Below are 18,089 nucleotides of genomic sequence, written 5' to 3' on the forward strand. Positions count from 1 at the left end.
CAGGTGGTCTTCAATTTTCAGCAATTCACAGTTATGATACGCAACTAATGATACTCAAGTTGCCAACTTATATAATTTACAGCAGACATGCAGTCATCCAACAAGCATTTATTAATTGCTTACTTTGTGTCATGTAAGGTATTGTGCTAAATGCTAAGGAATAAAAGGAAAAAAATCCCAATAGTCCCAGTCCCTCCTACCAGAGATAAACTACATGTATAATATAGACCTGGGCACCTCAATGACAGGAAGGATGGTGGTACCATGGACAGAAATAGCAAAGTTAGGAAGAAAGCTGGTTTTGGGGAGAATGATAAGGAATTCCATTTTGGACTTACTAAGTCAGAGCTGTTTATGAGACATCCAGTTGGAGATGTCTAACAGGCAGTTGGTAATTTTGGACTGGAGTTTAAGTGAGAGATTATGGCTAGATCTATAGATCTCAAAATCATATGCCTAGAGGTGATCCTTGAATCCATGGAGATATTGAGTTCACCAAGAGAGAAGGTATAGAGAAAGAAGAGTGCCCAGGACAGAGCATTGGAAGACACCCATGGAAAGCAGTAATATGATTGGAAAGTCAAGGAGGAGAGAGTATCAAGGAGAAGGTAGAGTGTACCTGCATTCAACAGTCACCAGTAGACTCATCAGCCCCATTTGATTCTACTCACAGATGCCAACAACACAGTGCCAAGCAAGACCAGGGCAGAAGCGTACCTGCTGACATTGCAATGTATTTAAACGACTTTCAAGCCGCCGCTTTTCAAGACATAACTCATTCATTTGTTGAAGTTTCTTAGTGTGTTCCTTTGTCTTCATCATCAGGTCCCATCGCACCTGAGAAATCTTTTCCTGGAATATCAAGAAGATGGGTAAGAAAGTAAGTAGAAAAGAGCTGGAGAGAGCAGGAGACATAGTTAGATGTGAATTGCAAAAACCACAAGGCAAATGGAAGAGGCCATTGCACCTAGGAAAATTAATAAGGAGTACTCTCATGTCAGGGGTAGCAAGGTGGTACAGTGGATAGAGCACCAGGCCTGCAGTCAGGAAGACCTGGGTTCAAATCTGGCCTCAGACACTTACTAATTGTGTGACCCTGGGCAAATCAATTAATCCTGTTGAGCTAGAGAAAGAAATGGCAAACCACTCCAGTATCTTTGCTAAGAAGGTGGAGTCATGAAGAGTCAGACACAACTGAAAATGACTTAACAACAACAACAAACTCATGTCATCTGGTTTGATTTTAGAAACAGTCATTATACTCAAGAACAGAAATAGACCTGAGTCAGAATGCACACATGCATGTGTATATATACACATACATACATATATTTAAGTAGCCTTCAGAGAAGTAACAAGGAAAGAGTATTGGCTTTGGACCTGAGTTCAGATCTTGCCCCTATTGCATACAACCTGTGTAACCTTGAGCAAGTCACTTTAATCCTTTGGAGCTCAGTGAAGTAGACTCCACCTGTAAAAGGAGGGAGTTGAACTAAATCGGGGGTGGGGAATCGTGAACTACTGTCTCTAAGGTTCCTTCCCATTTTAAATCTACGAGAAATGTGAGCATGAGAATATAAAAATTATCAATGTTATCTGAGTGGGGACCTAAGTGAATTCGTCATTTACTTATATGAAAAAGAAAATGATGTTTTTTAACTATGGAACATATCATATAAAGCCTGGATTTTCTATGACAGAGTAAAAACAATACTCAGCTATATGTCAGGGGTGCTAGGGTCCAATTCTGGTTTTGTTCCTAATTGCATGTGTGAACTCAAGCTTAATAGTTAATTTTTTTTTTTAGTCTTAGTTTTCCCTTCTATAAAATGAGGGGGTTGGACTAGTTCCAGTTCTAAGATTCTACAGGCCTATCTCAAATCTATTTATGGTATAACAGAATTAATAGTAATAATAATAATAAGATTTAAGAACAATAGCTAACATTTAAATAGTGCTTTAAGGTTTGCCAAACACTTTACAAATATTACCTCATTTTATTCCTACCCCGGAAGGTAGGTGTATTATCATCCTCATTGTATAGATGAGGAAACTGAGGCACAGAGGAGTTAAGTGACTTGACTAGGGTCCCGTGGCTAGTAAGTATCTAAAGCAGGATTTGAACTTAGGCCTTCTTGACTCCAATTCCAATGCTCCATTCATTGCACACAGCTGCCTCATACTATGTATGACAGATAATCATATATGTGTTTTACATTATACTGCCATCATCATCATCATCATCACTAACATTTAATATAGCACTTACCATGTGCCAGACACTATGCTAAGAGCTTTACAATTATTATCTCATCTGATCCTCACAACAATCCTGGAAGAGGGGTGCTATTATTAGCCCCATTTTACAGTTGAGGGAACTGAGGCAAACAGATTAAATGACTTGCCCAGGGTCACACAGCTAATCTGAAGCTGAATTTGAACTCAGGTTTTCCTGACTTCAAGTTCAGCATTCTGTCTACTGTGCCACCTAGCTGCTTTATAATGTAAGATTCTAGAAGGCAATATGTATACTTGTGTCAGGTATATATACGCACCTAGTACATAGCAGGGAATCCCCCCCAAAAAATAAAGAATAAAAGGCATCAGAGAGAAAACACTTAGGTTTATTTGAAAGTGTTCTTCTTTTGTGTGTGTGTGTATACATACATATATATATATAAATACACATATATATTCTTTATATATTATATAGACACATATCTGTAATACATATATACATATACATACACACACACACATATATAACCTTTCATTATTCTAATGGTTCTTTAACTTACTGATTTGATAATTCCCTTCCACAATGCAAACTGCAATCAAAATGTGCCTGCCCATCCAGAGCCACTCTTTTCAGTGCCCTCCCTTACGTATGCCAAAGTGGATCCACTGTGCTGAGGGGAGTGGGGGTGGGTTCCCCCTTCATGTTTTCTTGACATCATGAGGACACCCATGAAGCCCCTCATTATTAAAAGAAAATCAAGAACACTATTTTCCATCTTAATTTCCATCATCTCCCAAATCCTATCTCTCCCTTGCCCCTGTCACTATTACTACTAGTACTAGTATTAAAACTATAGTATTACTATTAGTACTAGTATTAAAACTACTAATACATTTCATGAGGGAAAGGTCCTTGTCTTATTTAATCTTTGTATCTCTTTCAGCCTATTGGTCAATCAACAAGCATTTACTATGAGCTAAGTATAGACTAGGTCAGGGCTTCTTAAACTTTTTCCACCCATGATCCCTTTTCGCATTTAAGCATTACTTGGCATTGCGTGGTGTGATCGCATGTGCAGTGCAAAGTACGCGTGCTTTGTGTACAGAACCAAGGCTGCAGTGAAGTTATGCAATGCAACACAGGCAAGTGCTGCCAGAAACACCTCAGATTCATTACTCATTTGATTTCTAATTAATTTTTGGTCGTTACTTGTTCAGAAACCTTTTACTGTTGCCAAATTTTTTGAAACCCCATATGGGGCTGCTACCCACAATTTAAGAAGCTCTGGAATAGGTGGCTGTGCTAAGCACAGGAGATACAATGGAAGGCAAAAAGGCAGGTCTCTGTTTTCCAGTTCACAAATTCTAATGCAAATTATATATAAATAACAATATGTCATTATATAACTAGATACATGCAAGATATATACAAAGTAGATGAAGGTAGTCTCTCGCTCTCTTTTTTCAGGCAATCAGGGTTAAGTGACTTGCCTAGGATTACACAGCTAGTAAACATGTGAAGTCACATTTGAACTCAGGTCCTCCTGACTCCAGGGCTGGTACTCTATCCACTGTGCCACCTAGCTGCCCCAGAAGGTAGTCTTGAAGGGGGAAGCATTAGCAAATTACTGGGAAAGACTGCTTTCAGAAGGTGGGATTTGATCTGAGTCTTCAAGGAAGCCAAGAAAGCTAAAAAGGTGAGGTTGGGGGGCAGGACCCTCCAGGCATGGGGAGTAGCCACTGTAGAGGCACATAGACAAGGGATGGAGAGTCATTTCTGAGATACTTCCAGAAGGCCAGTTACTGGATCAGAGAGTGTGTGGAGGGGAGTAAAGGAGAAAAAGTCTGGAAAGGTAAGAAGGGGGAAGATTATAAAGGGCTTTAAATACCAGACAGAGGACTTGACATTAGATCCTGGAGGTAACGGGAAGCCAATGGAGCTTGTCATGGGAGTGACATGGTCAGATCTATGCTTTAGAAAGATCACCTTGGCAGCTGAGTGAAAGTTAGATTGAAGTGGGCAAAGACTTGAGGCAGAGATACTAGTTAGAAGGCTATTGTAATAAACCAGATAAATGGTGATAATGACCTGAACTGAGATGCTCACTGTATGAATGGAGGGAAGGAGAAGTATGTAAAAGGTGGTGGCTGAATATAGAAATGATATGATTTGACAACTGACTGGATATATGGGGAGAGTACAAATGAAGAGTTGAGAATGATACTAAGATGTGAATCTGGGGTGACTGGGATGATAGTGGTACACTCAACTGTCTTTAAGGAAGGTGGAGAGAAGGGAAGTTTTGGGGATCAGAAGACAACACATTTTCTTCTGGACACATTGAGTTTGAAATGGTATGGGGCAGGTAGGTGGCGTAGTGAATAGAGCACGGACCCTGGAGTTGGGAGGACCTAAGTTCAAATCCGGCCTCAGATACATGGTACTTACTAGCTGGGTGACCCTAGGCTAGTCACTTAACCCCAATTGCCTCATCAAAACAAACAAGCAAACAAATAAAACTTCAGAATAAAATGGGATAATATGTGTAAAACACTTTGCAAACCTCAAAGCACTTATACTAATGTCCCATCCTACCTGTCTACTGGGTCTGAAATGTCCCACTGGCACATGAGTGAGTCTGACTCTCCACTTCTCAAAGGATTCCAAAGGGTTTAATAGGCTTTAAAAGGTGACTCTTAAGCCCCTGGTCACTTAGGAGGAAAGCTCACAAGGGATCAACTATTTATTCACTCATGGTTTGATCATTCCTAAACACAATGAAGGTGTAAATCTATTGAATGACAGAAATAGAGGGCTTTGTGTTTGCCATATCTATTTCTATCTGAACAACCAGAGCATTGATTCATCCCTACTGAGTTTTGGGTCTCCCATCTGGATTTGTGAGATCTTCCAGTGGGATCCCATCATTCATTTATTCTTATTTCTTGAGTTCATTTGTTTTATTTTTAGCACTTAAGAGATTACCACAAATTGGTTGGGGCCATCCTTTAAAAAAGGGCTTCCTTCTTCCAGGTCATAATCACGTGCAAATCATTTCCTTTCTCTTACTCAGAACGACTAACAGCCACAAATACCACTTCTGGAATATACTGGCAACACAACTTAAAAGACATTGACAAACAAGAGTGTGCCCAAAGGAAGGTGACCAGGACAATAAGAGGCATGGAAATCGTGTCATATGAAGAATGATCAAAGGAACAATGTTCCTTTGTTCCTTAATGTATGTTTAGACTAAAGAAGAAGATGACTTAATGGGCAACATGTGCCCTCCTCCTTGGCAATGCTGAGCTAAAACACCCTGACCACTGGACTTGTTTTCTGAAACAGATTGCACATTCTTTTCAGATGTGATTGGGCTAACAGACTTGACCATTTACACTGACTTTCTTCCTCTTCTAATACACCTGCTCAGAACCCCATAACAAAATTTCAGAAAGAGTAAATCTGGGACTCAGCAATTTTTCTTGTTGCCTATCACACTGATGTTGCCATTGGCCTGCTCGTCTCATTTCTATAGAAGTTTTCCACTTAAAACACCTCCTTCCTTCCTTCCCCTCCACAACCTTCCCCCACTCAAATCCAGACTCCAAGATTTGAATGATTAAGTGACTTGCCCAGGGTCATACAGCTATTGTCTGAGACAGCTGGGTAGGGTAGTGAACTGGACTTGAAATTAGAAAGATACTGATTTAAAACCAGTCTCTATGTCCTCTAATGCCAAGTCCAATATACTTTCCACTGGATTGTGCTGCTCCCCAAGTCAGAGGTCAAGAGGACATAGATTCAAATCCTGCATCAACTAGTTCCTGCCTGTGTGAGACCTTGGCCATCCCACCTTGTGTCTGTTTGAGGTTATCGTGAAGGAGTCAGACCACATAGCCTAGAAGGTCCTTTCTAGATCTTCCCCTTATGTCCCTCTATTCCTGTGATAGGAGTCCTCAGCCAATTTTCACGTGGAAGAGGGCAGAACCAGAATCAGTTGGTTACAGAAGGGCATATTTTAGCTCAGCCATATCAGAGAAAAATCAAAGCTACCCAAGAGTAGAATGGGCTATCAAAAAAAAAAATTGCTATCACTAGAAAATCTCGAACCAAAGTCTGACTAATGTGTTAGAGATTCTACAAGGGAGATTGTTATATTATATATAAAGGTAGACTAGATGAACTCTATAATTTCTATGCCCTAAGATTCTATGATTCTCTGAAAGCTTGGCAGTCTCATTATCATATTTCTCATGCTGCACTATTTCTATTTTTCAAAGACAAGATGAATTGTTGGAGAAAGTGGGAAATTTTAGGGATGTATCTAGATTCCAATTAAATTTGCCCTTGATTCATTGCCTTTTCTCTTTATTAAAAAGAAGAGAAAAACAAAAATGAGGAATCTTGAAGATGGTGGTAGAATAAATGACTGGATCCCCAAGTTTCAGTCAAAGACCTAAACCATTGACACTAACACATCCTTAAAAGGAAGAGTGGTACAGTAGTGGCTATTAAGGATGAAGATGTTCTCGACTCAACAGTGACACAGACTCATTAACACCAATCCTTTTGGTCTTTTCTGTGCCTCTGTCTTCAGTTCAATGGCACAATCTAGCCCATAAGACTCCTCCCAGGAAACATACCTGGGACACAAAGTGGCAGATACACAGACACATATCAGGGAAGACATCCAGGAGTAACTGAGTCCCACAGCCATGCTGTTCTGCTGAGATGTGGATCTTCTTGTCTCATTATCCTCTGAAATTATTATACCCAGGCACATGAAGGCTATCTTAAGCACTTTTAATGAAAGCCCTATTCCCGTGGACAAGTAGTTTTGGCAGAAGAACTGGTACATGCCTAGAGCTGCTGCCTTGCTGTCTCTACAGATACTAATACTAATAATAATAATAGCTAGCATTTATATCACACCTACCATATGCTAGGCACTATGCTAAGTACTCTACAAATATTATCTCATTTGATCCTTATAACAATCCTGGGAGGGTAGATGCTATCATTATCCCCCTTTTATAAATGAAGAAACTGAGGCAAACAGAGATTAAGTAACTTGTCCAGGGTCACACAGCTAGGCAGTATCTGAAGCTGGTCTTCCTGAGTCCAGGCCCACTGCCTTCTTACAGTGTTAACACCAGGACCCAGATGTTCCCATAATTTCCTTCTTGTGATAAAATGTAAATATTAAGGAAAAGTCAACAGGAGTTATTAAATTAAAGATGATAGGTAGGTAGTGAGTAGTGGTACTGCGAACCTTACCTCCCAGTTCCTTATCTCCTGCGCATTTGACAGCTCTTTCCTCATTTTCTTGATTTTCAGTTCTTCAAGTTTTTTATTAATGGAGAGTGTCTGAAGGGCTTCCAGGTCTATCTCTTTCCCAAACTTGTCAATCATCAGCTGAGTAACCATCTCCTTCATTTCTAAAAGGAGACAGTCATGGCAACCAGTCATTCTCATCTTCCCATTTCACATCACATTCCTCATGAATAAATGAAACCAGATCAAGAGAGAACCTTTTATTGGAAGTTGGCAAAAATATTCTGCATGACCAGCTTAGCCTTCAGACATCATAATGAATTTGGCTACAGATAAAAGGCCAGATGAATTTGAATTCTACTTTAGACACTTATTAACTGTGTGACCCTGGGAAGATTGCTTTAGTCCCAGCCACAGTTTCCTCATCTGTAAAATAGGATAACAATAGCACCTCAGAGGGTTGTTGTGAGGTTTGAATGAGATAAAATGTAAAGCATTCCATACACCTTAAAGTGCTATATAAATTCTGACTATTCCTATTATAATTCCTATCTCCATGCCTTTTCATGTGCCCCTGGCCTTGTGTTAAATGCCTTCTACGATCTTCTTTAGCATTTGTCCTTTACTCCCTCTCAAAATCTTGGTTGAAGCTTACCTCCTCCTTCTCTCCACAGCACCCTACCTGACTTGGCTCACTTCTTTGCCCTGTATTCCATTGGGATTGTGCATTGTAGTTCAGTTGTTTTTCAGTTGTGTCTAACTTCATGACCCCATTTTGGGGTTTTTTTGAAAAAGATACTGCAGTGGTTTGCCATGTTCTTCTCCAGCTCATTTTACAGATGAAGAAATTAAGGCAAACAGGGTTAAGTGACTTGCCAGGCTCACACAGCTAGTAAGTGTCTGAAGCCAGATTTAAACTCAAGAAGATGAATCTTTCTGACTTCAGGCCTGGCACTCTATCCACTGTGCCACCTAGTTGCCCTAGGATTTTGTGTATAGTTTGCAAAACTTTAACTCTATACTCAGGCACACATCTCACAGGATTTTGGTCCTGTGAACTCCAACCAGTCCGGCCCAGTCTAGAGAATCATGGGTAACGTGGTCCTTTACTTTCTTTCAAAATTTTGGTTGAAGCTCTATTCACTGAGCACTAGGCCTGGAATCAGGAAGATCTGCGTTCAAATCTAAATACTTACTAGCTGTATGATCCTGGGCAAGTCATTTAACTTTTGTTTGCCTTAATCCACTGCGGAAGGAAATGGCAAAATACTCCAGTATCGTTGCCAAGAAAACCCTATGGACTGCACTGGCATGCTATGGTCCATAGGATCACGAAGAGTCGAATATGCTTGAATGACTAAACAACAACAACATAACATTCCTGGCTTCAAGGCTAGCTCTCTTTCCATGCTGCCTCTATTTACAAAATAAATACAAAATATTTGAGAGAAATAAATCAATAGAAGTTTGGGAATGGAGTGTGGTACTAGAACCTTGGGAACAATATAATCTATAAACTTTTCCATATTTGGTGCTTTCCTTGTCCTATGGCTGGCAAATTCCTACCTCCTGCTCTTCTAATCCCTGTGATTCAGAGTCATCATCTGCCAAGATGCTACTTCATCCCACGCTTTCATCTCTCTCCAGCCCTGCTAGATCTCTCCCCAGACCCTACCTTCCTCGGCTTTCTTCCTCTACCGAGCCCTGTGGCATCTCTGCTCTATCATTAAGAAGCTCCCCTCCCCTCTAGATCTCTTTCTATCATACTCTTCCATGTTCTGATATTCATGAAAACATGGTTTCCTCCTAAAAATACTTAATTTCCTTCTACCCCTTCCAATGCTTGCAAATGACACCATACCTCATATAACAGAGTGCCAAGAAAGCCCCTGTCACACATATATAACACTCATACAAAATACTTCTGCAGCCGGTGCATGATGCACAGTGCTCTGCCTGGGATCAGGAAACATGCCTTTGACGAGTTCCAGGCCCTTTCTTTGTTCTGACATCTTGACATGGTGCCAGGCTAAGTCTACCCTTCCCCCCATGACTTAACCAGGCTAGCAAAAGCTGTGCCCTTGAACACAAGTTAGTGGAGAAAGAGGGATCATTAAAAGAGACAAAGAATGAGTGGTCAAGAGAAGAGAAAATGCTGAGCAGGAGAGTTAGAAGGGCGGCTAGGTGGCGCTATAGTGCACAAAGCTCTGGGCCTGAAGCCAGTAAGACTTAATCTTCCTGAGTTCAAATCTGACCTCAGAAACTAGCTGTGTGACCCTGGGCAAGTCACTTAACCCTGTTTGCCTCAGTTCCTCATCTATAAAATGATCTGGAGAAGGGATGGCAAACCACTCCAGTATCTTTGCCAAGAAGACCCCAAATGAAGAGTCAAACACAACTGAACGACAAGTCATCACCATCAATGCCACCTACAGCACTTGCATTTATTAGGGATGGGAGAGAGTCAGTGAGAATCACTTCTAGGTCTTCACTTTTATCCCCCAAATTACCAATTGGTTCTTGATTAAAGCAAGGGCTAAGTTACTAACTTTTGATCTTTTTGGCCATCTCTCTCTTTTCCAAAACAAGCTTTTTACGCCGTTCCCGACATTCTTTGTTGAGTTCTTGCTGTTCTATATTCTCTTCTTGTAGCTGTATGATTCTTTCTTGCAGACGTTGCAGGGAAGAATTAGAAAATACCAAAACATTGGAGAGGTCTTGGGGTATCTCTCCAAATTCCACACACTCTACCTGCCGGAAATCACAGGCAAAGGTATTATGAAAATCTCTGATTTGGAAGAACACAAGACAGTCCTTTTCTTTAATATCTACTGCTTCTAACATGCCACTGGCCAATCAACAAGCATTTTTAAGCCCCTACTATGTGTCAGGGACTGAGCTTAGCTCTGGGGTTGCAAATAAATTTAAAAAATGAAAACAAAATAAAACAAAACCAATCAGGTCCCTGCTCTCAAAGAGCTCACAGTCTAATGAGGGAAATAACATGCAAACAATTATATATACAAACAAAATACATACAGGATAATTGGAGATAATCTCAGGGAAAAGGCACTAGCATTAGGAAGGACCAGGAACAACTTCCTGCAGATACTCAGCTGCAGGTGAGAATATCTAGGGAAATATGGAAGAGTGAGGCCAGGTGCTGAGAGCAATAATAGCCTGTATTATGTCTTCCCCAACTTCCTCCCAACTCTGTAACGAGGGCAACAAAATTTCATCTCCCATATGGGGACTATGCCTAATGTGGCTGTTGTAGTCACTAGCCTTTTGTCCCAGTTCTGGTAAAAACTAAAGGTAGAAGTATCTCCTGGTATATCAAGGAAATACTACGCAGGCACCTAACTAGATGTGGATTTGGTTCCACAGAGTATTGGGTGGTCATGGTCAAAGGCCCCAGTGGAGAACTTATGTGAGGATATGCACACGGGGCTGGCATGGGTGGGTTGGGGTCTGCATCTTGGAGAGAACACCCGAACTGAGGAGATCACAGGCAGAGCCACTGAGTATTGAATATAAACGATGTAACTAAGGGAGATTCTGCACTTTCTCTTGACTTCCCAGACTGACCAGCAGATCAATTCCTCTGGGTATAGAAACCTTAGAGGAGTTTATTCCACCTTCAGGCCCATAAAGCAGGATCCCAGGCAACCAGAACTATTCAAGAATGTATTGTTTGTTACTTTAAGCCTTTTTCTTTGAAAATAAAGCTCTATTTTGACAAAATAAACTAAGTTACTAAGTTATGATAAATTTCCTTTGTCATGGTCTTATAGTCCAGCTCTTTAGCTTTATGTAATTTAAAGCTAATTCTTGCTATAATAGTCAGATAAATGAAAGATTGAAGACAGGGGTGGGGGTTGGGAGAGGGAGAGAAAGATAGAAAGATTGAATAAAAAGGGAGGGAGGGAGGCGAGAAGGAAGGAGGTGACAGAGGGAGAAAAGAAGGCAGGAAGGGAAGGAGGGAGAGAGGAAGGAATGAAGGAAGGACAGAAAGAAGGAAGGAAGGAAAGAAAGAAACAAGGGGGCCAGGGAAGGCGAAAGAAGAAGAGAGTATTTGTTTTATGGCTTTACAGAAGATGATATGTAAAATGACCCTGTGTTCATGAAGTTTATAGCCTTCTCAGGGCACAGCTCCATATCAGAATTGGAATGGTTCACCTTTAACAGGACATCATAAATAACCTGTGCACACCTTCTGCTCTTTACGGCTTAATAAATGACTGGTTACAGATGGCAAAGGAAAGACAGTGTTTATCATATTCAATAAGATAGATTTAAATAACAATCCTATGCTTAATAATAGGATAATAGGAACACTGACTTGTGATATAATTTTATGGTTTAGAAAAGGTATAAACTGCTTGTAGCCTTTGCCTTTTTGTTCACTCAGGTGTATGGATGCCTGAAGGAAATGAGCAGACAGGTTGACTGCAGACCACTCTGTCTCAAATCAAATTTATTGCACCCTCTATCTAATAATAACTAATAATTATGTAACACTTTACAAAGTGTTTGCTATCTCTTAACTCGTTTGATTCTTGCAACAACCTATGAGGCTGGTAGGGCAAATATTATTTTAATTTTCATTTCACAAATAATCTCTACAGAGAGATTAAAGGTTGTACTTCAAATAAGTATTAGAGATAGTATTTGAAACCCTAATTCTAAATCCAGCGCCCTTTCTACCATACCACTGGGAAGGTCCTTGGAATTTATCTAGTATAATCACTAACTGAAGCGTGCATCCCTGACAACCATCTAGCTTTCCCTTAATGCCCTCCAGTGGCAGAACTAGCCAACAGCAGGATGAGCTGCCTTCCAAAGCAGTGAGTTCTTTTTTTTAATTTTATATTTTTTTCCAATCATATGTAAAAACAACTTTTTAAAATTTTGAGTTCCAAGATCTCTCCCTCTCTTCTTCTCCTCTCCCCTCTTTGAGAAGGCAAGCAATCTTATATTGATTTTACATGTGTAATCATGCAAAACATTTTCATATTAGCCATGTTGCAATAGAAGACACAGACTTAGATAAACAAACAAATGGATAGATGGATGGAGGAATTGATGGAGGAATAAATAAATAAGAAAAATAAAGAAATTTTTTTTAATATAATATGCATTTAGACCCCATCAGTTCTTTCTCTGGAGATGGATAGCATTTTTCACCCTGAGTCCCTCAGAATTGTCTTGAATCATTGTATTGCTAAGGCATTCACAGTTGATCATCATACAATATTGTTGTTATAGTGCACAATGTTCTTCTGCTTCTGCTCATTTCACTTTGCATCTGTTCATATAAGTATTCCCCGGTTTTTTCTGAAAGCATACTGTTCACCATTTCTTATAGCACAGTAGTATTCCATCACAATCACATACCACAACTTGTCTAGCCACTCTCCAGTTGATGGGCATCCCCTCAATTTCCAATTCTTTGCCATCACAAAAAGTCTGCTATAAATATTTTTGTGCATATAGGTCCTTCTTTTTCTTCGATTTCTTTGGGATATAGATCTGGTAGTGATATTGCTGGGTCAAGGGGTATGCATAGTTTTATAGGCCTTTGGACATAGTTCCATATTGCTCTCTAGAATGGTTGGATCAGTTCACAACTCCACACATCAGTGCATTAGTGTTCTAATTATTCCACCTCACCTCCAACATTTGTCATTTTCCTTTTCTGCCATATTAGCTAATCTGATTGATGTGAAGCGGTACCTCAAAGTTGTTTCAGTCTGCATTTCTCCAATCAACAGTGATTTAGATTTTTTTCATATGACTATAGATAGCTTTGATTTCTTCTTCTGAAAACTGCCTATTCATATAATTTGACTGGGAAATGACTCATTTTTATAGATTTGACTTAGTTCTCTATATATTTGAGAAATGAGGCCTTTTTCAGAAAAACTTGCTGTAAATTTCTTCCCCACCCCCAGCTTTCTACTTTCCTTCTAATCTTGGCTGCATTGGATTTGTTTATGCAAAACCTTTTAAATTTAATGTAACCAAAATTATCCATTTTACTTCCCATAATACTCTCCATCTTTTATTTTGTCATAAAATCTTTCCTTGTCCCTAGGTCTGATAGATAAGGTATTCCATGTTCCCCTAATTTGCTTATGATATCACCCTGTCTGTCTAAATCATGTACTCATTTTTACCTTATCTTGGTGTAAGGTGTGAGATGTTGCCTTATGTCTAGTTTCTGCCAAACTGCTTTCTAGTTTTCCCAGCAATTTTTGTTAAATAGTGAGTTCTTGCCCCCAATGCTTGGCTGTTAGGGCTTAGGAAACACTAGATTACTACAGTCATGTACTCTTGTTTATTGGGTACCTAATCTATTCAGCTGGTCCACCACTGTTTCTTAGCTAGCACCAGATTGTTTTGATGATCACCACAAAGCAATGAGTTCTCGAGGACGCTCTGACCCCCACCACTTACCACTTTGCCCCACTACATTTTACTTTACATTGTCCTCACTTGGGCTCATGTCCTATCTCCCTTATGTTATTAGAACCTCTTGTAGGGAATAGAACATATTATTTTTTATCTTTGCATCTCTCTGTTCAGTGCAGTTATCACATGCATTTCTTAGAGGGTTGAGACTTTCATAAGGGTGAGGATTTCAAAAGTGGAAACTTCTTCTAATACAAATTGAAGTTAACTCATGCAGATTGGAAATTCTTCTGAAACTTCTATTTCAAGAGAATTACTTGGACCACTGTGACTTTAAGTGACTCACCCACAGTCATACCTCCTGCATGTGCCAGATATAGGATTTGACCCCAAGCTCTTTCTGACTCAAATGCTGACCCTCTGCCCACTAGGACATGCTACTCTGCACAAATTAGGCATCTGATAAACGCTTGTTGAATCAAACTGAACTTGATCCTAACAAAATCGGAATTCTCAGAAAGCTGATGGGGGATCTGTTCCCTTTAGTGGCCTCTGGATCTGTTTCTGAAGTAGCGTGAGTTTATCGTCAACAGGAGAAGGAAGCCAAGCCGTGCAACTGAATGACCCCATTACCTGGTGTAACTTCAGAGGTATCACCACGAGCAGCTCATTCAGTCTCTGCTGTTTCTCCCGCTGATAAGCCTCCAGGGCTTCCTCTGCTGTTTCCAGATTGGTTACTACCACTTTTACCTGTGGAAAGTCACCATGGGTGAAATCTTAATAACAACTAATATTTATATGCTGCTTAAACCATCATTTTACGTGTATTATCTCATTTGATCTCCCAACAACTGTGTGGCTTGGGTGCTATTATTATCCTTATTTACAGATAAGGAAACTGAGGGTAAGAGAGGTAAAGTGACTTGTCCATGATTAAACAGCTATTAAGTATCTGAGGTAGAATTCGAACTCAGGTCTTCCTGACTCCAAGAATAACTCTGTCCATTATGGCAACTAGCTTCCTTTGAGAGTATCCAGCCTGGGCTTCATAAACAGATGACAGATAAGAACATGATCAGTGTCAGCTTTCCTGGTTGTTCTTCTCTTTGGAAGGTATCATTTGATGGGCTAAAAAGATTCCTTAGTTTTTTTTTTCCTAATTAAGTCGTGATTTATACAACTTCTTTATTCTCATCTATATGTACCCGGGCACTGTGGACATCCCATGGTGCTCAGAAGCATCAATCAGGAACCAGGTAAGTACAAAATGCAATGGTAGACCATGCCCTCTGGACTTCATATGACAGTCAGGTGGTGCAGTGTATAGAGAACTGGGCCAGGAGTCAGGAAGACCTGAGTTCAAATGTGGCCTTAGACATTTATTAGTTGCATCACCCTACACTTAACCTCATCTGCCTCTGTTTTCTCTGCTATAAAATGGGGATAATAATAGCCCCTACCTCCCAGGGTTGTTGTCACATTATAGAGTCTTAAAAAATGCTTGTTCCCTCTCTCCCTGCCCCCTCTCCATATGAGCAACATTAAGATGAAAAAACACTAATCTCTGTGGGACACCTGCTGCCTTGTTCAATTTGGGGCCAATAACATTCAATTACTTTGTAACCTAGAGAGAAATGACCGATGGAAAAATAATTCCATCAAGGAAAAACAGAAACTCGGAACTGAAAAGGCCAATTACAGTGCACACTCTTTGTCTTTTGCAAAAGACAAGCAGTTTTCAAGCAGTTTTCCATTTGGAACTGGAAATACATTTTCTTCTAAAAAGAAACCTTCTGAATATGAATGAAGTTGAAGTGGGGTTGTTTTGGAACTATTCAGAGATGAAGAGGAAGAAGAGTACAAAGTTACCTAACCTCATTGGTCATTTGGAAACAATTGGTATACTCATTAAAAAAAAGACAACCCAGCTCACCACCTCTGATTGATTGCCCTCAAAATGTTTTTTTTTCTATGAACCAGGAAGTAATATCTAAAACCCAACATCTGTAGGGCTAGCAAGGGTGGGGAGCTGTGGCCTCGAGGCCACGTGTGGCCTTCTAGGTCCTCGGGAGCAGCCTTTTGACTGGGTCCAAGCTTTACAGAACAAGTGAGGACCTAGCAGGCCACATGTGACCTCGAGGCCAGGCTCCCCACACCTGCGTGGCAGCAAGGTAGGAGCTGCCGTGTAACCAGAAAAGAGGATAAGAGAAGCTGTGAGGCCACTGTACTTTTTTGCTCATCGCATCATATTCCTTTCTGAGATTATCAAGCAGTTTCTTCTCATTACTTAAGGCCTCTTCAATATCCAGCCTTTTCTCTCGAAGCTGAAGAGTCATTTCATAAAGGGCTGGGTCACAATCTGAGAACACAAAGGTACATATATTGTCTTATTTGGTATGGAATTCAGAAGTACTAGGAGTCTAGCCTTTTCTGAAATTTGAAATTCCATTTGGTGACCTGCTGACCATTCTGCTATAGTCACTGTCCTAGCATAGCCAATGGCAAATAATAGCTCTGTTACCTCTCTGCTAGTTAGGACTCATTCAGCACCTGCATGAAAACGCAGACAACACTTGTTGTCCAAGGACTATTTATTAGAGATTTATACAAAGTTGTAGTGAAGTTTTACATTTTAATAGCTTTAATAACTATTAAACTTTTGGGACATCCTATATGAAACATCCTAGAACACTAAATAAGAATTTTTTTCCTATTAAGACTATTCATTCATCTACCAAGAACATAAGAAACTTGATCTACGTTCTTCAGGACTGGTTTCACAAAAAACAGTGAGTATAATTAGCAAGGATTTCTGAGAAATGAGTACAAACTGAAGTAGCCTAAAATATTAGCAATATAGGAAATCAAGTGGGTCCTCAAAAATGTGAGAAAATATAAATTTTGATCATATATTAGTGTCACTGTGAACTTTTTTTTAATTGCTTCACAACTTTAGATTGACTTTGAGACTTTTCTGGAAGTGATTCAGCTGACATTCCAGAGCTTCCTGCCTGGTTGGGAGGTCATTAAAGAAGAGTTCCCCATCAATTATCAGCTGGGATGCATACCTCATAGCTGTTACCTTCAAACTCACTGTAGAATTATATGCTCAGACTGCAATTGTTTTATTCAGGGATGTCAATCAGTGTACTATAGGTAATTAAGATGGTGCAAGGTTATCTAACTTACTTGCTAAACCCATGCTTTCATCAAAAGTTTCATCCTCTGATTCAGATTCCTCCTCATCACTCTCAAAGCTGGACTCATCATCACTGTCTTCTTTGCTACTCTCATCCTCTTCTGAAATAGAAATATATCCTTGTTAAAAGCAAGTATGAAACAAATCTCCTAGGAAACAACTACAAAGGAGATTTTCAAAGGCTGATCTATTCCTTGAACTTAAGAAAATAAATAAGAAAAAAAACACAACAAAGTATTTTCATTCATTTATCCCTACTCTGTCCTCTAAATTAAATGAGTAAAATGAATAACTCATTCATTGGTCTTGCTTATTATTTAAGGTTAGGGTTGATTACATCAATCAATCAAATCAAATCAGCCCACCTCATTTAAAGTGTGTCAAGCTGCAAAGTCTTGATATTTTATTAATAATAATAACAGTAACAACACCTAGCTTTTTGTGGTTCTTTAAAGTTTGCAAAATGCTTCACAAATATCTCATTTTATCCTCACAATTATTAAAATTCCCATTTTACAAAAGAAGAAACTGAGACAGAAGTTAGGTGATTTGCTCCAGGTCACACAGCCAGTAAGTGCCTGAGGTATGGTAAGCACTTGGTTCTTCCTGACTGTGGGTCAGTGCTTTGTCCACTGAATCACCTAGAACACAGCTGGATTATTCACCAGAGGCTATGAACAAGGCCTGGATACTTCCCTAGGTGTGACAGGAAGTATATTCAGATTGACTGAAAGTTCTGGCCTGTCCTTTGTATCTCCTATAAAAACCAGTTGTAAGATTGAAGATTTCTCACAAGAAATAAGCCATGGCTGAGCATTCATTGGCTGGTTCTCTACTATATTTGTAAGAATAATATCAGTCTCTCCAAGCACCAATTTACTCTATGCAAAAATGCCAGAATACTCTATACAAACACCATGTTTAAAATGTCACTGCCAAGATCAATGACTTATGTCTATC

General features: G+C 39.7%; 1 protein-coding gene across 2 annotated transcripts in view; it reads right to left on the reverse strand.

Annotated features, from left to right (window-relative positions):
- The window catches only part of CFAP44 (cilia and flagella associated protein 44), a 143,747-nt gene that overhangs the window by 5,550 nt on the left and 120,108 nt on the right, over positions 1-18,089 (reverse strand). For both annotated transcript variants that reach the window (XM_027867421.1, XM_027867415.1), the window contains exons 28-33: positions 17,120-17,230; positions 16,159-16,289; positions 14,564-14,680; positions 10,066-10,267; positions 7,520-7,680; positions 718-852 (exon numbers count right to left, since the gene is read on the reverse strand). In XM_027867421.1, the coding sequence (XP_027723222.1) occupies positions 718-852; positions 7,520-7,680; positions 10,066-10,267; positions 14,564-14,680; positions 16,159-16,289; positions 17,120-17,230 (857 nt within the window). The remainder of the gene's footprint in view (positions 1-717; positions 853-7,519; positions 7,681-10,065; positions 10,268-14,563; positions 14,681-16,158; positions 16,290-17,119; positions 17,231-18,089) is intronic.

Source organism: Vombatus ursinus, unplaced genomic scaffold (assembly GCF_900497805.2).
Source record: "Vombatus ursinus unplaced genomic scaffold, bare-nosed wombat genome assembly UNPS02001419.1, whole genome shotgun sequence".
NCBI lineage: Eukaryota > Metazoa > Chordata > Mammalia > Diprotodontia > Vombatidae > Vombatus > Vombatus ursinus.